At 42.2% G+C, this 18,111-nt stretch overlaps 1 protein-coding gene across 1 annotated transcript; it reads left to right on the top strand.

Moving 5' to 3' along the window:
- Positions 1–476: 476 nt before the first annotated feature.
- Positions 477–17,585, top strand: LOC139000298 (zinc finger protein 30 homolog). Its single transcript, XM_070402538.1, has 7 exons — positions 477–486; positions 1,565–1,632; positions 5,945–6,031; positions 6,146–6,272; positions 13,624–13,697; positions 15,149–16,157; positions 17,248–17,585. The coding sequence occupies exons 1-7, from the start codon at positions 477–479 to the stop codon at positions 17,583–17,585; spliced, it is 1,713 nt and encodes a 570-aa protein (XP_070258639.1).
- Positions 17,586–18,111: the final 526 nt, after the last annotated feature.

Genomic DNA, 18,111 nt, shown 5'->3' with positions numbered 1-18,111 from the left:
TTTCACCTTCAGTGGGTCCTGGGTTAGTTTCACTTTCCACCTCCGGGGGCTGTCACCGCTGTCAGCTGCCTTCACTCGGGTGTGATGGATCCAGTGCCTCTTTCCTGCAACTTTGGTGGCAGTTGGAGTGCTCAGCACCACCTGGGAGGATCCATCCCATTTAGATTCCAGGCTGCCAGGGTTGTGACGCTTCACCCAAACGCAGACATGATATAAAAACGACAGAAACATGACATGAAAACAACAAAACATGATATGAAAAAAAAACATGATATAAAAACAACAGTGATGCAAACAATGACTGATAAAGTGATTAAACTTATTCTAATATCTCCCTGTACACCACATTAAGAGTGAAAACACTTTCAGAGTGCTTGGCTAATTTCCCTTGTGATGAAGTATTTAGAACTTTAACTGTAACGTCACATGCTCTTCAAACTCGAGAGAAAGCAACATATAACTGAGCATGTGCGAAAATGGTTTCAGGTAGGAATATGCCTACATTGTCTAGAATTTGTCCTTCTGATTTTTTAAAATATATATCTTATTGATTTTTTTACAGAGAGGAAGGGAGAAGGATAGAGAGTTAGTAACATCGATGAAAGAGAAACATCTATCAGCTGCCTCCTGCCCACCCCCTACTGGGAATGTGCCTGCAACCAAGGTACATGCCCTTGACCTGAATCGAACCTGGACCCTTCAGTCCACAGGCTGACGCACTATCCACTGAGCCAAACCGGTAGGGCTGTCTTTGTGATTTATTAATAGTCATCACAAATGTTGGCATCACGAGAAACTGTTGTCGAATCAATTTAAATGGGAGGCCAGTGTCAGATGGGGACTAATTCTTGGAATCGGAACGACCTCTTCCTCTGCAGATCTTGTTAATACTTCAGCTTCAATAATGTTAGTTCGTAACCTTTTGATAATAAATCTGTTACCATTACAAAGACCCCATTTACTACTGAGATTTCTCAATGGCATGATGATTGCACCCACTTTCAATTTTAATTTATGAAATGGCATTCCCGAAGGAGTAATACTATTAAGAAATTGGATGGGAAAATTTTCCTTTTCAGCATCATCTGTGGAATCAATGGAATTATCACTCAAATATGTGTGAAAGTCTACATCGAGTATATCCAAATTTTCTTCATTTAATTTTTGAACATGCTCATGTTTTGGACAAAGAATTGCACGTTTATTATCTATAGCAATGGTTCTCAACCTTAGCTGCACATTAGAATCACCTGGGAATCTTTTTAAAATCCTGATTTCTGGGCCTCATCCACCGGAAATTGTTTCTTTGTTATGGGGTGGGGCCATTACATTAGTAACATAGAAACAAAATTTCCAGAGGATGAGCTTAGGCAGGCTCTGGCTTAGGCTCGGCCCCGCCCCCATCGCGGAGTCGCTCAGATCAGGCTCTGGCCCCGCCCACCCCGCAGGAAGGCGCATGCGCACTTCCTTGCAGACGCGGAACCGGCCGTGGAGGGGAAGGTGGCGGTTCCCCCTGAGGAGGGTGTTTGTCTTTAAAGCTGACGCTCCCCGTCCCCCCCCGCAGGGAAGGCTGAGGGTGCTGCCGGCGCTGAAGTCCTTGTTGGGGTCCCCGCCCCGGAGCCTCTCTCAGCGGTGAGTCCGCGTCCGGGAGGCTGCGCGGTGCGGGCGCCACGTGCCTTTGGGAGGAAACGGCGGCCCCGGCCCGGGGTCTCTCCGCCTGTGGCTGTGGCCACCGCCTGCCGCGCGGTTTTCCCGCTGAAAACCGTTCCCGGGGCCGCCGGTGCTCCCAGCGGGGCTGAGAGTCTAGGTCAGGGGGTTCCCGCCCTTTGCCCCCCCCACCCCCCCGCCGCCGGGCGCTTTCCGCCCAAAGAGCCCGGATGGCTCCCGGCCTGGGGGTCTGCACCCCACCTCCTAGCCCACCGCAAAGGCTTGGGAAACCTGCACGTGTACAAGTTCCTGCTTCTCCCCCTCCTACTCCCCACAGGTCCCAGGGCTGCTGGGTTTGGTGTCTGGTACCCAGCGCCCCTGAAAACAGCTCTGGGGCAGCCTGGGAGGCCGAGGAGGGAACTAAAATGCCGGTCAGGGCCCCCAGGGCAGGCTTTGTTCAGGGGAGGTAAGGGGTGCTCTGTGGGGTTGGGGTTCAGCAGAGCAGCACATGTGCTCATTCCTGTAGGAGTTTGTGGAATGTTTGACACATGAAGACAAAAAAACACCTCAGTGCGGTCTCCCTGTAGGAGCTCATTGTTCCTGACTCTCTCCTGTGACACAGGACAGGAGGGGGTGTCCTTTTCCTCATTTCCAGGTCCTTCTGACTGAGTGTGAGGGGAGCTGACTGACAGGCTGTGGGGACGTCTCTGAAGGCACATTCTGTGACTCCTCAACATATTGTCTCCTGAGGAAACAACCCAGACCCCATCAGGACCAGGACCAAATGGCTGCTTCTCAGGTAAAAGATGTGTCCGGGGTCAGAGGCTCTGTTTGCTTTTCCTCTAACATTTGTTGATATATTTGTCTTTCCCTCGGGCCTGTGTCCCCTGTTGCACTGTGTCCTGTGACCTACAGCTAGCTCATTCTCAGTGCTGCTTTTCCCTCTACTTTGTCATCCCTAAACCCCCCTTCCTGTCCCCGCTCTCGCGTACCCAATTCTTTCTGGGTGAAGATCTTTACATCTTTCCAGGAGAATGTCTATGTAGGCCTTTTATTCTACCTTCCTTCATTATTTCTCATAATATCTGTATCACAGGCTTTTTATTTCTTTGTTTATAATTTTTTGTTTTATTTATTGATTTCAGAGAGGAAGGGAGAGGAAGAGATAGTTAGAAACATCAATGAGGAGAGAGATTCATTGATAGGCTGCCTCTTACATGTCCCCAACTGGGGATCAAGTCCGCCACCCTCCCATGTGCCCTTGACAGGAATCAAACCTGGGACTTTTCAGTTCACAGTTCGGCACTCTATCCCCTGAGCCATACCGGCTAGGGCTGCATTATAATTTTTTGATAACAGAAGCTTTGAAGTATGTTTTAAAATCAGGAAGCCTGAAGCCTTTAATTTCATACATTCTTTTCTTGATTGATTTGGTTACATGGAGTCCTGTGACATTCACATTAATTTTAGAAAGAGCTTTTCTATTTCCACCAATAGTGTCAGCAGTTTCTATATTTCCTTCACTTTTTAAATATATATTTTTGTTGATTTCAGAATGGCAAGGAGAGGGAGAGAGAGAGAGATACATCAATGAGCAGAGAGAATCATTGATCAGCTGCCTCTTCCACACCCCTCACTGGGGATCAATTCTGAAACCTGGAGTGTGGCCTGACCAGGAATGGAACCCCGCCCTCCTGGCTCAGAGGTCAACGCTCTTCCTCTGAGCCTCATTGGCCCGGCTATATTTCTCTCCTTTTTCCTAGAGCCTTCTCTGCCTTCATTTTATGCAGCCTCCACAAGGTCAGGAAGCATTCCCACCTTTAATTAATGACTCTCAACTACTCAAAACATCCTTTTTATGACAGATCCACCTGGGAAGGCATCCATGTCTAACATCCCTATTGGGATGGGGTCAGAGGCTCTTGTGTCCTGAAGAAGGGAAAGGTAGGTTTTAGGTTCAAGTGGCTGCAGCATCAGCTCATGATCAGGAGTAAGAAAATGCACATTTTACTCCTCAGAATAGCTCAGCAAGTTCTTAATGAAGAGTAAATAATAAATGGAAGAGACTTGCTCACTAGATTAGGGGGAAAGTTTTGGTACTCAAATATACTGTTTGCTTACAGAACATGAGAGGTACCTATGGGTTCACACTTGCAAGAATTAATGTTAATTTGTGATCATTTCCACATAATGATTTCTTTATTGAGGTATTTTTGGCAGTAATGTCACAGCAGTGGTGACCTGACTTCCCGTGTGCCTCAGTCACCTGATGCCCATTGTCTCAGGCTACCTGATGATCACGTGGCAGAGATGCTCCCTTCACTGTAGAGTTAATAGTCTCCCTTGCTCAGGAACAAGGGTGTAGTAGGGGTTTAATGAAAGATGTGCAAAGACCTCATTCACATCTGGAAATGTTCTTCTTCTTAGTTTGTGTTTGCTTTGGAAAATGAAGGACTTTTATTTCCTACGGATCATTGGCTTTTTCATGGGATCTTTTAAACAATCAGACCTTGAGTCTTTAATTTTCATTATATTCTATACCAGTGATGGGGAACCTATGACACCCGTGTCAAAGGTGACATGCAAAGGCATTTTTTTGGTTGATTTTTCTTTGTTAAATGGCATTTAAATATATAAAATAAATATCAAAAATATAAATCTTTGTTTTACTATGGTTGCAAATATCCAAAAATTTCTATATGTGACATGGCACCAGAGTTAAGTTAGGGTTTTTCAAAATGCTGACACGCCAAGCTCAAAAGGTTCGCCATCACTGTTCTATACTCACATGAGAGACATACCCTACATGATCACTTTTTGTATTTTCTAGAAAGTTTCAAAGAATGTTATTATTAATGCATGTTCAGTTTCATTAAATTTCTACAACATAACTTTCCACTAATGATACATAAAAATTTTGAAAGAAATGTACTAGTAAGAAAAATTAGTTCCCTCAGTCTGGCGTGGATCAGTGGTGGAGGGTTTGATTCCTGGTTTCGGGCAAGTAGGTCCTGGGTACATGTGGTAGGCAGGCAACCCATGCATCTCTGTCTCTTTCACATTGATGTGTGTGTGTGTGTCTCTCTTTCTCACTCTCACCTTTTCCCTTTTGTGCTTCTACCTCCCTGCCTCCTACTCTACGAAACTCATTGGAAAAAAACTCCGGAGGTGAGGATTTACAACCACACAAAGGAAATAATAAGTCTTAAATTGTTTTGTATCCTTATGTTTCTGTCCTTATTTTGCTTATAAAACAAAAAGGGGATCATACACAAATATATTCATGAGATTTACGGAATCACCTAACCATCTTGATTTCATACTTACAATATGTGTGTCTCTGTGCCTAAATTGTTAACATTATTTCGAGTATTTTTTTTCAAGTATATTTGTATGAATTTCAGAAAGTAAGGGAGAGTTAGAGAAAGATAGAAACATCAACGATGAGAGAGAATCATGGAACGGATGCCTCCTGCACACCCCACACCGGGGATCGAGCTGGCAATTTTGTTTTGTCGAACCAGTGACATCTTGGTAAATGGGTCTGCACTAAACCACTGGGCCACACCAGTTGGACCAGGCAGAGTAATCTTGTTCTAAGACTACTCATAGTAAATTTCCAACTAGGTGTATGGTTCTTATCTGTCCTATTCCATGAGATCTGAATTCCATTAACAAAACTTTTTAGTTCAAAGTTCTCTATGAATTATTTACTGTGTTTTCTTTTTCTGTGTATTCAGAAGTATGGCACATGATTTGGAAATATTGGCATCACAAGTAAAAAGTGAGCTTGGGACACGTTTGGAAACACAGGCCCCATCTCAGAACCTGGATCAGAATCTGTGTCTTTACAGGAGTTCATTTTGTTGTGGTTTGTTTCAACTTGAGAATTCCGTAAACTCCAACCCATCAATGCATTTCTATCTGAGAAATATACCCCACTGGCCCTGAATGATGCAAACGCAGCACTCAGAAATCCATATGCTTGTATCCACGCCTCAATTTAATTAATTTATTTTTTAATATATTTTTATTGATTTCAGAGAGGAAAGGGTGAGAGAGAGAAAGAGAGAGAGAGAGAGAGAGGACGAGAGAACAATGGTGAGAGAGAATTCGTGATCGGCTGCCTCCAATACACCCTCTACTTGGCATTGAGCCTGCAACCCAGGCTTTTGCCATTGGCAGGAATTGAACCTGGGACTCTTCAGTCTGCAGGCCCACCCTCTATCCACCTGAGCCCACTGAGCCAAACCAGCTATGGCCATGACTTAATTTTAAAGTTTATTTTCTTATATAGGAAAATCTGAATCCTGGATCTATGGACATGTGTCATCCTCATTTGTCAATGTTAGAACACATATCAGAGAATGTTCCTGGGGCAAAGGTATCTGATTCAGGATACTCCCCTAGGTCCAAGCCTCTTCTGACACTGTTTTCATGTTGGGTGACTTTGTGAACACTTCTGGAGATCTCTTGGTAAATGTTTCTTATCTTTCAGGGGCCGTTGACCTTCAGGGATGTGGCCATAGATTTCTCTCAGGAGGAGTGGGAATGCCTGGACCCAGATCAGCGGAAATTGTACCTGGATGTGATGTTGGAGAACTACAGCAACCTGGTGTCCGTGGGTAAGGATGACTTCCTTCCTGAGTTCCTACTCTACCCGCAGGTTTTTGTTTCACATCTCCATGGCCTTTTCTTTTCTGTGGTAGATTCTTGCTCTCAAGGAACACGTTGGTCCATAGCTGGTTTGGCCCAGTGGATAGAACACCGGCCTGCAGACTGAAAGGTTCCAGTGTCGATTCTGTCCAAGGGCAAATGCCAGAGTTGTCAGCTCCCTCCCCAGTATGGGGTGTGCAGGCGGCAACTGATCAATGATTCTCTCTCCTCATTAATGTTTCTGTCTCTCTCTCCTGTCTTCCTCTCTAAAAGGAATAAATATATATAGTTTTTTAAAAAGGAACAAATGGGGAATTCCTTGGTATAGAAAAGAAACACTTTTTGATGTATGTTAATTAGTAACTCAGTGTTTGCACACATTACATTTTGTCTACACTAATGAAGGTAATATCAGAAAGTCATATTTTAAAAATCATTTTCTAGAATATTCTATAGTCTACACTAGAGGCCTAGTCCACGGAATATGTGCATGAGAAGCATCCCTAGGCCTGGTCTCCGCTCTCCCCACCTCCTCCTCCCCTCCCTCTATTAGTGCCCCGCTGCTATCTCTGCTCTCCATCCTTCTTCTGGACCGGCCCCTGGTGGTCAGTGCACATCACAGGGAGTGATGGAACTCCTGCTCTCCGGGTCATAGTCCCGAGAGGACACTTTGTATATTAGCCATATATGTGCCTGTGTGTGTGTGTGTATATATATATATATATATATATGGAATCTAATAATAGACAAATAGGATAATTGCCCATACCTTCGCTATGAGTCCCATTCGCTAATCAGGTTGATATGCAAATTAGCCACCAACAAATATGGCGGTTGCTTTTCATATGGAGGCGTGAAGCAGATTAGCGAAGACTGAAGGCGTTATACATACATACATTCATACGTACGTACATACGTACTTACAGTGGGGCCTTGACTTACGAGTGTCCCGACTAACGAGTTTTTTGAGATACGAGCCGTCTCTCTGCTGATTTTTTGCTTTGAGTTGCGAGCTAAAATTTGGGTTACGAATCAGCTTTAAATACCCCTCCGCTACTTGGTGTAGCGAACATCACAGAGAACGCCACTGATTTGACATACGAGTAATTTGAGTTACGACCTCCGTCACGGAATGAATTAAACTCGTATGTCAAGGCACCAGTGTACATGCATAAACGTATACACACACACACACACACACACACACACACACACTAGTGTCCCCGTGCACGAAATTATATATATATATGTACTAGTGGCCCGGTGTCCCTCAGCCCGGCCTGCAACCTCTCTAATCTAGGACCCCTCAGACATCCCTCTCGCAATCTGGGACCGCTGGCTCCTATCTGCTCACCTGCCTGCATGCCTGATCGCCCCTAACTACTCAGCCTGCCATCCTGCTTGCCCCCATCTTTCCCCGCCTTTCCCCGCCGGCCTTCTCACCCCCAACTTCTTTCCTTGCCGGCCTAATCACCCCCAACTGCCCATGCCACTGACCTGCTTGCCCTCAACTGCCCCACCCACAGCCGGCCTAATGGCCCCCAACTGCTTGCCGGCTTGCCCCGAAGTGCCCCCCTGCTGGCCTGATCATCCCCAACTGCCCCGCTGCTGGCCTGATCGCCCCAAGTGTCCCGTCCCCCTGTCCCCGTTACCCGAAAGCCTGTTTGCCCCCAAATGCCTTTTGTGCACGGGGGGGGGGGGGGGAGGATTTCCCTCAGCCCGTCATGCAACGTCTCCAATCTGGGGCTCCTCAGGGGATGTCTGACTGCTCGCCCACAATTGGCCACCCTGTTGTTTCTTTAATATATTTTATTGATTTTTTTTACAGAGAAGAAGGGAGAGGGATAGAGAGTTAGAAACATCGATGAGAAAGAAACATCAATCAGCTGCCTTCTGCACACCCTCTACTGGGAATGTGCCCGCAACCAAGGTACATACCCTTGACCAGAATCAAAATCTGGGACCCTTGAGTCCACAGGCCGATGCTCTATCCACTTAGCCAAACCGGTTAGGGGAAGATCATGTTTATTTCAGCGAGGAAGGGAGAGTTAGAGAGATAGAAACTTCAGATGGGCATTAATTGATTTTTTTTTTTTTGTATGTTCCCTGACCAGAGGTCAAACCTACAACGTTGGCATATCGGTACTATCATCTAAGCAACTGGGCTACCTGGGCGGGCAGATTGGATTCTTTCATTTAGTTCTGTGTATCTAGGCTTCTATCATGTCTTTTTATGGCTTGATGTATTATATCTTTATACTAGTGAATAAGACTTCATTGTATGTCCTTCAGTGTATTTATCCATCCACCTGTTGAGACCTCTTCTTTGTCTCTAGCTTTTGTAGATTATGAATAAGCAGCCCCTTGTAGGCTTTTGAGTAGATAAAAAGGTTAACTCTTTGGTTCAATAGTAAGGAGCCTAATTACTGGATCCCATGGCAAGTGTATATTTAGTTTTATAAAAACCTCCAAACCATCTCCCCAAGGGCTGTAAGCATTTGGCATTTTCAGCAGCAGTGATTGGAGCTCCAGTTGCTCCACCATCAATCACAAAGGCAGTTGGTGGTGTCACTGTTCTGGATTCTGACCTGTATAATGGTGGTTTAGTGTTGCTTGCCTGTGCTGTGCTGTTTGTTCTCATTGTTTTAATGTGCATTTCCTTAGTGACGTAAGATGTGCAGGATCTTGTTACACTGATTTTCTATGTGTATATATCTTGTAGTGCTGTGCCTTAAAGGTATTTGGCCCTTTTCAGACATGTTGGTTCTTTTGTCAGTGTCGAGTTGAACGGTTTCTTTGTGTGTTTTGCATAACTATCCTGTACATGTTTACTTTTTTATTAATGTACTAATGGCCTGGCACAGATTCATGCACATTGAAAGGAAATTAATTAGAAGGGATATTTCAATATCGCCCTTGTCTATAATAGAAGTGTCTGAGATGAAAGAAAATGAGTAAAATGTATGTGAAAATAATATATAAATTGATTAAGTAAACAGTAACAACATGATATCAGAACCACAAACCCCTAATACAAAAACAACAAAACATTATGTAAAAAGAACAAAAACACGTTATTAAAACAACATTGAAACAAACATGGAATGATAAAGTCATTAACCTCATTCTAATATCTCCCTGTATACCACATTAAAGAGTGAATTACCACCAAACACCTAACAAGATGGCAGTCATTTAAGATTAAAAACACTCATTTAAGAATAAAAACACTTTGAGACTGCTTGACTAATTATCCTTGTGATGAAGTATTTACAACTTTAACATCACAGACTGTTTGAACTGCACAGAAAGCAACATAAAACTGACCATGTCCAGAAACGAATTCAGGTAGGAATATTCCTACTCTGTCTAGAGTTTGTCCTTGTGATTTATTAATAGCCATCACAAATGCTGGCATCACACGAAACTGTCTTCGAATTAATTTAAATGGGAGGCCAGTGTCAAATGGGGACAAATGTCACACATGCACGGGTGAACATTTATTTTTCAATTGCCAGTGTATGTCATATGAACTGGATGGTCATACGGATGTATGGTTTGTTACATATATGTATATATTAGAGGCCTGGTGCACAAAATTCATGTACGGATAGGGTCCCAAGGTCTGGCTGGCAATCAGGGCCAATCGGGCCTTCCGGCTACAGGCCAGGGCCTTCCTTTCCTGACTGCTAGGTACCGGCTAGGGTGTTCCTTCCCTGGCTGCTGGCTGGGGCCTTCCTTCCCCAGATGCCAGTTTCCAGCGGGGCCTTCATTCTGCTTTGCTTCATGGTGGTCAGCGCATGTCATAGTGAATGATCGAACTCCCGGTCTCCCGGTAGAATTCCTGAGGGGACGCTTTGCATCCTACCCTTTTAGATATATATAGATAGATAGATATTTGTTATTGATTTCAGGGATAAAGGGAGAGAGAGAGAGAGAGACATAGAAATATCAATGCTCAGAGAGAATCGTTGATCACCTGACATATGCCCACCCAGGAATCAAACCCTGACCTCCTGTTTCATAGGTCGACGCTCAACTGCTGAGCCATACCAGCCAGGCCATGTTTAGTTTTATAAATATATTTTCTCAGCCTGTTGCTTCTTGGTTGTTTTTTTTTTTTCTTTTGAGAATGCTGTATTTATTGTTGTTTTTTCTTTAATGTTTGAGTTGATACTTAGGGAGTTTCCATTTTAATACAATGGATTAAAATACAAACTTCGTTACATATTCGCCTTTCAAATATTTGAAGTGTGTAAAATTAATGTAGTTTTATATTTAGTAACATGGAAATTTTATATGCAGCCAGCTATTGTGTCATTTCTGGAATAAACACATAGTTAATCACGTCTTGAAGGAGATGAGTTGAGGTATAAATTTTGTCTCCTTACATGTCAAGTCAAATGAAGTCTTTTAATTTATTTTAAATGGTAGAGCATCATTATGAAAATAGTCTTTTTTTCCAGTTGGATATCGTCACTATTGCAAATCGTGCTGCAGTGCATACATGGGTGGGTATATCTTTGTGAATTCATGTTCTCTGTTTTAATCCCCAGAAAGGACAAACTCGAGACAGAGTAGGAATATTCCTACCTAAATTCGTTTCCGGACACGGTCAGTTATATGTTGCTTTCTGTGAGGTTCAAAGAGCTGTGTTACCTGGTACTTGTTTGTAAATGTTGGAAAACCCTCCGTGTTTGTTAGTGACTGCACCAAGCTATAATAGTAAAAGCATAAAATGCCAGTTAGGCTGGAGTCCTTCCAGATGAAGCCAGGGCTGTGAGAGAAGCCTGGGTCCTGGGTGCCTGCCAACTGCCAGAGGGAAGCCAGTGCCAGCAGCCAGGGAAAGGAAAGCCTACTCTTGCATGAATTTTGTGCACTGGGCCTCTAGTGTGTTTATAATCTTGCTAACAGTGCAATAATGTTCTCATTTCTCCACTGCATTAGTAATACTTGTTGTTTTTTGATTTAAGTATGATTGATATTTCATGGTATTGTCCACTTGCATTTCTTTCTCTTTTAAAATATTTTTTTAATGATGTTTTACAGAGAGGAAGGGAGAGGGATAGAGAGTTAGAAACATTGATCAGCTGCATCCTGCACACCTCCTACTGGGGATATGCCCACAACCAAGGTACATGCGTTTGACCGGAATCGAACCTGGGACCTTTCAGTCCACAGGCCGATGCTCTATCCACTGAGCCAAACCAGTTAGGGCTCCACTTGCATCTCTTGGTGATGAATGAGTAAAACGTCGTTTATTATGTGTATTGCGCATCTTTACGTCCTATTTGGGAAATGTGTATTCAGGTCCTCCACCCATTTTCAATCATATTGTTTGTCTTTTTGGTGTAAAGTTGTGTGAGTTCCTCATATATTTTGGATCTTTAGCTTTGGAGGATGTAGCTTTGCTGGGTTTTTGTTGTTATTTTGTGGTTTCTTTTGATATGTCAAATTATTCTTTTGTAGTCTCATTTCTTTATATTTTGGGTTCTTTATTATGCCTAGGAAGATATATGGAAACCCGTATTTTAAAGAGTGATGGTAAAGTTCATTGAGTATGCTTTCTTCCAGTGTTTCCATGGTTTCAGGTGTCATATTTTTGTTGTTAATCCTTGCTGAGTTCAGTTTGGTTCCCGTCCTATAAAGAGGGTGTAGTTTTAGTATTTTTGCATGTATCTGTTTCATTTTTGATTAACTACTTTAACAACTGAAGAATCGGTCTTTACCTATTGTGTGTTCTTGCCTTCTATCTTACAGATTAGTTAACCCTATAGCTTTGGACATTTTTAAAGTTGTGTTACTTTTTTTTACATGTTGATTTTTAAAAGGTGTTTATATATTCTGGATATTAACTACTTATCTGATAATATGCTTTGGGGATATTTTTTTCCATTTCACAGCTTGTATTTTTAACACACTGACCATTTGCTTTCATGTGAATAATACTTTTATACAGGGTATAATACTTTTTGACTATTTCATTTTGTTTACCTTTCATTTTGGTGTTAAAATAAAAAAATCAAATTTCATAAAAACTTTTCTACATGACTAGACAGATTGGCTCAGTGGATAGACTGTCGACCTGCGGACTGAATGTTCCTGGGTTCGATTCTGATCAAGGACACATGAGCAGGTTGCAGGCTCCCATCCCCAGTAGGGGCCATGCAGGAGGCAGACAACCAATGAATCTCTCTTAATGTTTCTATCTCTCTCTCTGTCCCTCTTCCTCTTTGACATCAATAAAAATATATTAAAAATAAACAAAAGCTTTTCTATAACTTTTCTTTTAATAGATTGAGTTGTTATTAGCTTTATGTTTCTATGTTTTATCCATTTTGGTTTAATATTTGTATATGGTGTTTAATAACAGTCCAACTTGACTTATTTTTTCCAAGTAGACATCTCGGTATGTCAACCCTATTCGTATATGTGAGAGTATCCTTTCTTTCTTTTGTGGTATAAGCATCATGTGGAAGACTGTTTTACCTCATGCATGGGAAGTTGTAAATGCACATTAGGCTTATATATATGTATAAGCTCCCATCCCCTGTGAGAATCGTCAGTCTCTTCCATTTCCATGCCCCTGATTCTATTACATTCACCAGTTTATTCTGTTTTTCAGATTTTTTATTCATTTGATTTTTAGATCACTTGTTGATAGATATGTATTTACTTTTTCATAATTTTTTCTTTACCTTTTTCTTCTTCTTTTTTTTTTTTTGTAAATATGTTTTTATTGATTTTTTACAGAGAGGAAGGGAGAGAGAGAGAGAGAGTTAGAAACATCGATCAGCTGCCTTCTGCACATCCCCCACTGGGGATGTGCCCGCAACCCAGGTACATGCCCTTGACCGGAATCGAACCTGGGACCTTTCAGTGCGCAGGCCGACGCTCTATCCACTGAGCCAAACCGGTTTCGGCTCATTGTCTCTTTATAGCAGCCACAACAGGGCACTCAATGTGTACTGCCATTCCATTCGCACTCTCTGTCATGCACAACAAACACATGTTCTTGAAGATGCTTCAAAAGAGCGAGATCATTGAACACGCACTTCCCTCATCTCTCTCTTCAGCAGAGAAACTTGGAATTGGAAGTGTTGTTATAGTTTGCCCTTGTGTGACAGAGTGTTTGAGCAGGTATCATGGGCAGATGTTAGCAACTCTTTGCCCCTGTTTGATGTGAGTTTTCTTCCTTGTACCTATCTTGAGCTTTCTTTGAATTCTTCACTGGCTCTTAGAGTACTCCAAAATGTCATTTGGTCAATACTTGCTGTGCACTTACCTGATTGTCAAAACTGAAAACTTGTTTTCTTTCAGCTGTACCATCTAAAGATAACCAAGCCTTTATGCTAAAGCCCAGAATACAGGATTTATCCCCTGAAATAATACTGGTAAGATATAAAAGGTGTCGCTTTGATAATGTACACTTAATGAAAGCCTTGGAATTTGAGGAACAGTGTGATGAGAATGGAGGATATTAATATAAACAGAACTAATCTGGAACAATTATCATAATAAATTTCTTGTTATCTAACCATGTCAGGTGTACTTTGGATTTGGGAAACCTCCCTTATTAAAGTCAGTGACATTGGCAGATAAGGGTGTTTCTGGACATGAAGGTTGAAAACAACTTTTTACTGTTACCCAATCTTGGAAAGGAAATCTAGAAAAACTAGTAACTCATGTAGCCTCTAGAATAAATAATCATTTGAATTGTTTTAAAGGGAGGATGGGATTAAACTTTCATTGAATCATTTCTAAGAGGTATAAATTTATAATATATCTATATAACGTGCTCAATTTGGCAATCTTTTATGATTTTTTTAATGAAAAATGTGTTTTTATTGATTTCAGAGTATAAGGAACAGGAAGAGAGAGAGGAAAATATCACTGATGAGAGAAAATAATTCATTGGCTGCCTCCTGTATCCCTCCCACTGGGTACTGATCCCCGAGCTGGGCCATGTGCCCATACTGGGAATGGAACCAGGATCTTCTTGTTTACACTTCAAAGCTCAACCACTGAGCCATGCTGGCTGGGCATTTGGCAATCTTTGCTACAAGGATTCATTCTTCTTTCTCTAATAATTAAGGTGTTGTGTTTATATTTTGTCTATCATCCTATATAATAACAGCCTAATATACTAAGTTTTTGGTGGTCCGGTCATCCGTTTAACCAATCAAAGGATAATATGCTAACGATAGGTTAAGGACACTCAATTGTTCGCTATGATATGCACTGATCACCAGGTGGTAGATGCTCCATCCGGTAGGTTAGCTTCCTGCTGGGGTCTGGTTGATCAGGACTGAGCAAGATGGGCCGTACAGGCCCTGGCGCCTACCCACAGTCCCTCTCTGGCTGGCCAAACTGTTGAATCCCTCCCTGCCCCCAGTCATGCACCTCTGGGGTCCCTCTTCCTGGCCTGCATCATCTCACAATCCGCCACCTGTCAGGGGATTTCAGAGAGTTGGTTTCAGCCCGATCCTGCAAAACATTAGAGCTGCCCCCTAGTGGTCAGTGCACTCCCACAGGCGTAGAATCGCTCAGCCAGAAGCTGGGCTCACAGCTGATGAGTGCACAGGCAGTGGCAGGAGCTTCTCCCACCTCTGAGTGGGCCTAAGCCAATAGCTGGACATCTCCCCAGGGCTCCCGGACTGCAAGAGGGTACAGGCTGGGCTGAAGGATACTCCCCTGAGTGCAAGATTTTTATACACCAGGCCTCCAGTTTTAATATATTAGGATTGCTTTAATGAGTATCACAAAATGGTTCTTATGGATCTAGTGTACATGTTTAATGTGATTATAACTCCCTAAAGATCTTTCTGTCTCCAATTATCACCAGAATACACAAAATGGAGATAGCAGTTATCAGTGGATTGAACATTGGAAGAAATCTAAGCAAGAGTCATATCTTAATCATCGGACAAGTGAGCTCACAGGGGACCAATGTAAAAGTGGAAATGTCTTTGACCAAATGTCTTTTCACAATATACGTCAGGTTATTCCTATTGTGGAAAACACACACAAACTCAGGGAAAATCGAAAAGGCTTTAGTCAGTCCTCAAGACATACTCAACAGCATAGAAATCATAGGGATGAAAAACCATATAACTGTTCACAATGTGGCAAAGCCTTTAGCCTACCCTCCACCCTTATTCTTCATCAGAGAATGCACACTGGAGAGAAACCTTATAAATGTAGAGAATGTGGCAAAGCATTCCGCCAAGCCTCATACATGAATCAACATCAGAAAGTTCATACTGGAGAGAAACCTTACAAATGTAGAGAATGTGGCAAAGCCTTTACTAAGTCCTCCAATGTTAATCGTCATCAGCGTACTCATACTGGAGAGAAGCCTTACAAATGCATGGAATGTGGCAAAGCATTCATTGAGTTTGCAAAACTTAAACAACATCAAACAGTTCACTCTGGAGAGAAGCCTTACAAATGCACAGAATGTGGCAAAGCATTCATTGAGTTCGCAAAACTTAAACAACATCAAACAGTTCATACTGGAGAGAAGCCTTATAAATGTACAGAATGTGACAAAGTCTTTAGGTATTCTTCAAGACTTAGAATTCATCAGAGAATTCACACTGGGGAGAAACCTTACAAATGTACAGAATGTGGCAAAGCCTTTGCTGACTCCTCATCCCTTCGTTATCATCAGAGAGTTCATACTGGAGAGAAGCCGTTCAGATGTAAAGAATGTGGCAAGGCATTCAGTTTCGCAGCATCCCTTAATTATCATCAGAGAGTTCATACTGGAGAGAAGCCTTATAAATGTAGAGAATGTGACAAAGTCTTCAGGCGCTCTTCATCCCTTAATCAGCATCACAGAGTGCATACTGGTGAGAAGCCTTTCAAATGTAAAGAATGTGGCAAGGCATTCAGTTTCGCATCATCCTTTAATTATCATCAGAGAGTTCATACTGGAGAAAAGCCTTATAAATGTAGAGAATGTGGCAAAGCCTTTAGGAAGTACTCACACTTTACTTCTCATCAGAGAGTTCATACTGGAGTAAAGCCTTATAAATGTAGAGAATGCGCCAAATCCTTTGGCACCTCCTCAGTCCTTACTAGGCATCAGAGAGTTCATTCTGGAGAGAAGCCTTATAAATGTAGAGAATGTGCCAAATCCTTTGGCACCTCCTCAGAGCTTACTAGGCATCAGACAGTTCATACTGGAGAGACGCCTTATAAATGCAGAGAACGTGGCAAAGCCTTTAGCCAGTCCTCACACATTACTTCTCATCAGAGAGTTCATACTGGAGAGACGCCTCATAAATGTAGAGAATGCGCCAAATCCTTTGGCTACTCCTCAGAGCTTACTAGGCATCAGAGAGTTCATACTGGAGAGAAGCCTTATAAATGCAGAGAATGTGGCAAAGCCTTCAGTCAGTCCTCAAACCTTATATATCACCAGAGAGTTCACACTGGAGAGAAGCCTTATAAATGTAGAGAATGTGGCAAAGCCTTCAGCCACTCTATATCCCTTAATCATCATCTGAGAGTTCATACTGGTGAGAAGCCTTTCAAATGTAAAGAATGTGGCAAGGCATTCAGTTTTGCAGCATCCCTTAATTATCATCAGAGAGTTCATACTGGAGAGAAGCCTTATAAATGTAGAGAATGCGCCCAATCCTTTGTCACCTCCTCACAGCTTACTAGGCATCAGAGAGTTCATTCTGGAGAGAAGCCTTATAAATGCAGAGAATGTGGCAAAGCCTTCAGTCAGTCCTCAGATCTTATATATCATCAGAGAGTTCTCCATGGAGAGAAGCCTTATAAATGTAGAGAATGTGGCAAGTCCTTTGGCTTCTCTTCAGACCTTACTATGCATGAGAGAGTTCATTCTGGGGAAGCCTTATAAATGTAATGAATGTGGCAAAGCCCTTACCAAGTCCTCATCTCTTAATTATCATCAGAGGGTTCACACAGGAGAGAAGCCTTATATGTGTAGAGAATGTGGAAAAGCCTTCACTGGGTCATCAAGCCTTACCAGCCACCAGAGAATTCATACTGGAGAGAAGCCGTGTAAATGTAATGAATGTGGCAAAGCCTTTAGCCAGTCCTCATCCTTTTCTTGTCATCAGAGAGTTCACACTGGAGAGAAGCCTTATGAATGTAGAGAGTGCAGCAAATCCTTTCGCAGCTCCTCAGATCTTACAAAGCATCGGAGATTTCATTCTGGAGAGAAGCCTTATAAATGTAGAAAAGGTAACAAAGCCATTTATCAGTGTTCCTGTGTTACTGTTCAGCAGAGTCTTCATAATTGAGACAAGTTTTACAGATGTGAGGAGTGTGGTCAGTCCTTGACCAGCTGTGAGAACTTACTGAACATCACAGAATTCGTACTTGGAAAGAAGCCTTATGAATGTAAAAAATGTGAAAAGCATTTAAAAGCCAATGTATTACTGTACTTGATCAACCTCAGAACATAAAGAGACCTTACAGATGAAGAGAATGGGCTAGAGCGTTTACCCATAGCTTAAAATTTACATCAGAGATTTCATAGTGGAGGAAAGCCTTCTTTTGTAAAAAATGTGAGAAAGCCATTAGCCTTTGGTCACATTTACTGAACATTTTAGGAATCATTCTGAAGAGAAACAGCAGTAATATAAAGTTTTCAGCCAAAGATTTAACCATGGTTGAATCGTCATTGAAAATGATAAAATTGAGCCTTAAAAATTATGAGGCTTACGTCAAAGTGTATATCCTTATTTGTATCTTATACAACATCTTGTAATTACTACTGGATCGAAGCCCAGCAGATATAAAGTATGTGACAAAGCTTACTTAGTA

The sequence above is a fragment of the Myotis yumanensis genome, unplaced genomic scaffold, assembly GCF_028538775.1.
Source record: "Myotis yumanensis isolate MYYU_CA2020_CCGP unplaced genomic scaffold, mMyoYum1.0.hap1 SCAF_23, whole genome shotgun sequence".
In the NCBI taxonomy this organism is placed as follows: Eukaryota; Metazoa; Chordata; class Mammalia; order Chiroptera; family Vespertilionidae; genus Myotis; species Myotis yumanensis.
The sequence above is the reverse complement of the archived record's forward strand: the minus strand, read 5'-3'. Positions and strand labels throughout refer to the sequence as shown.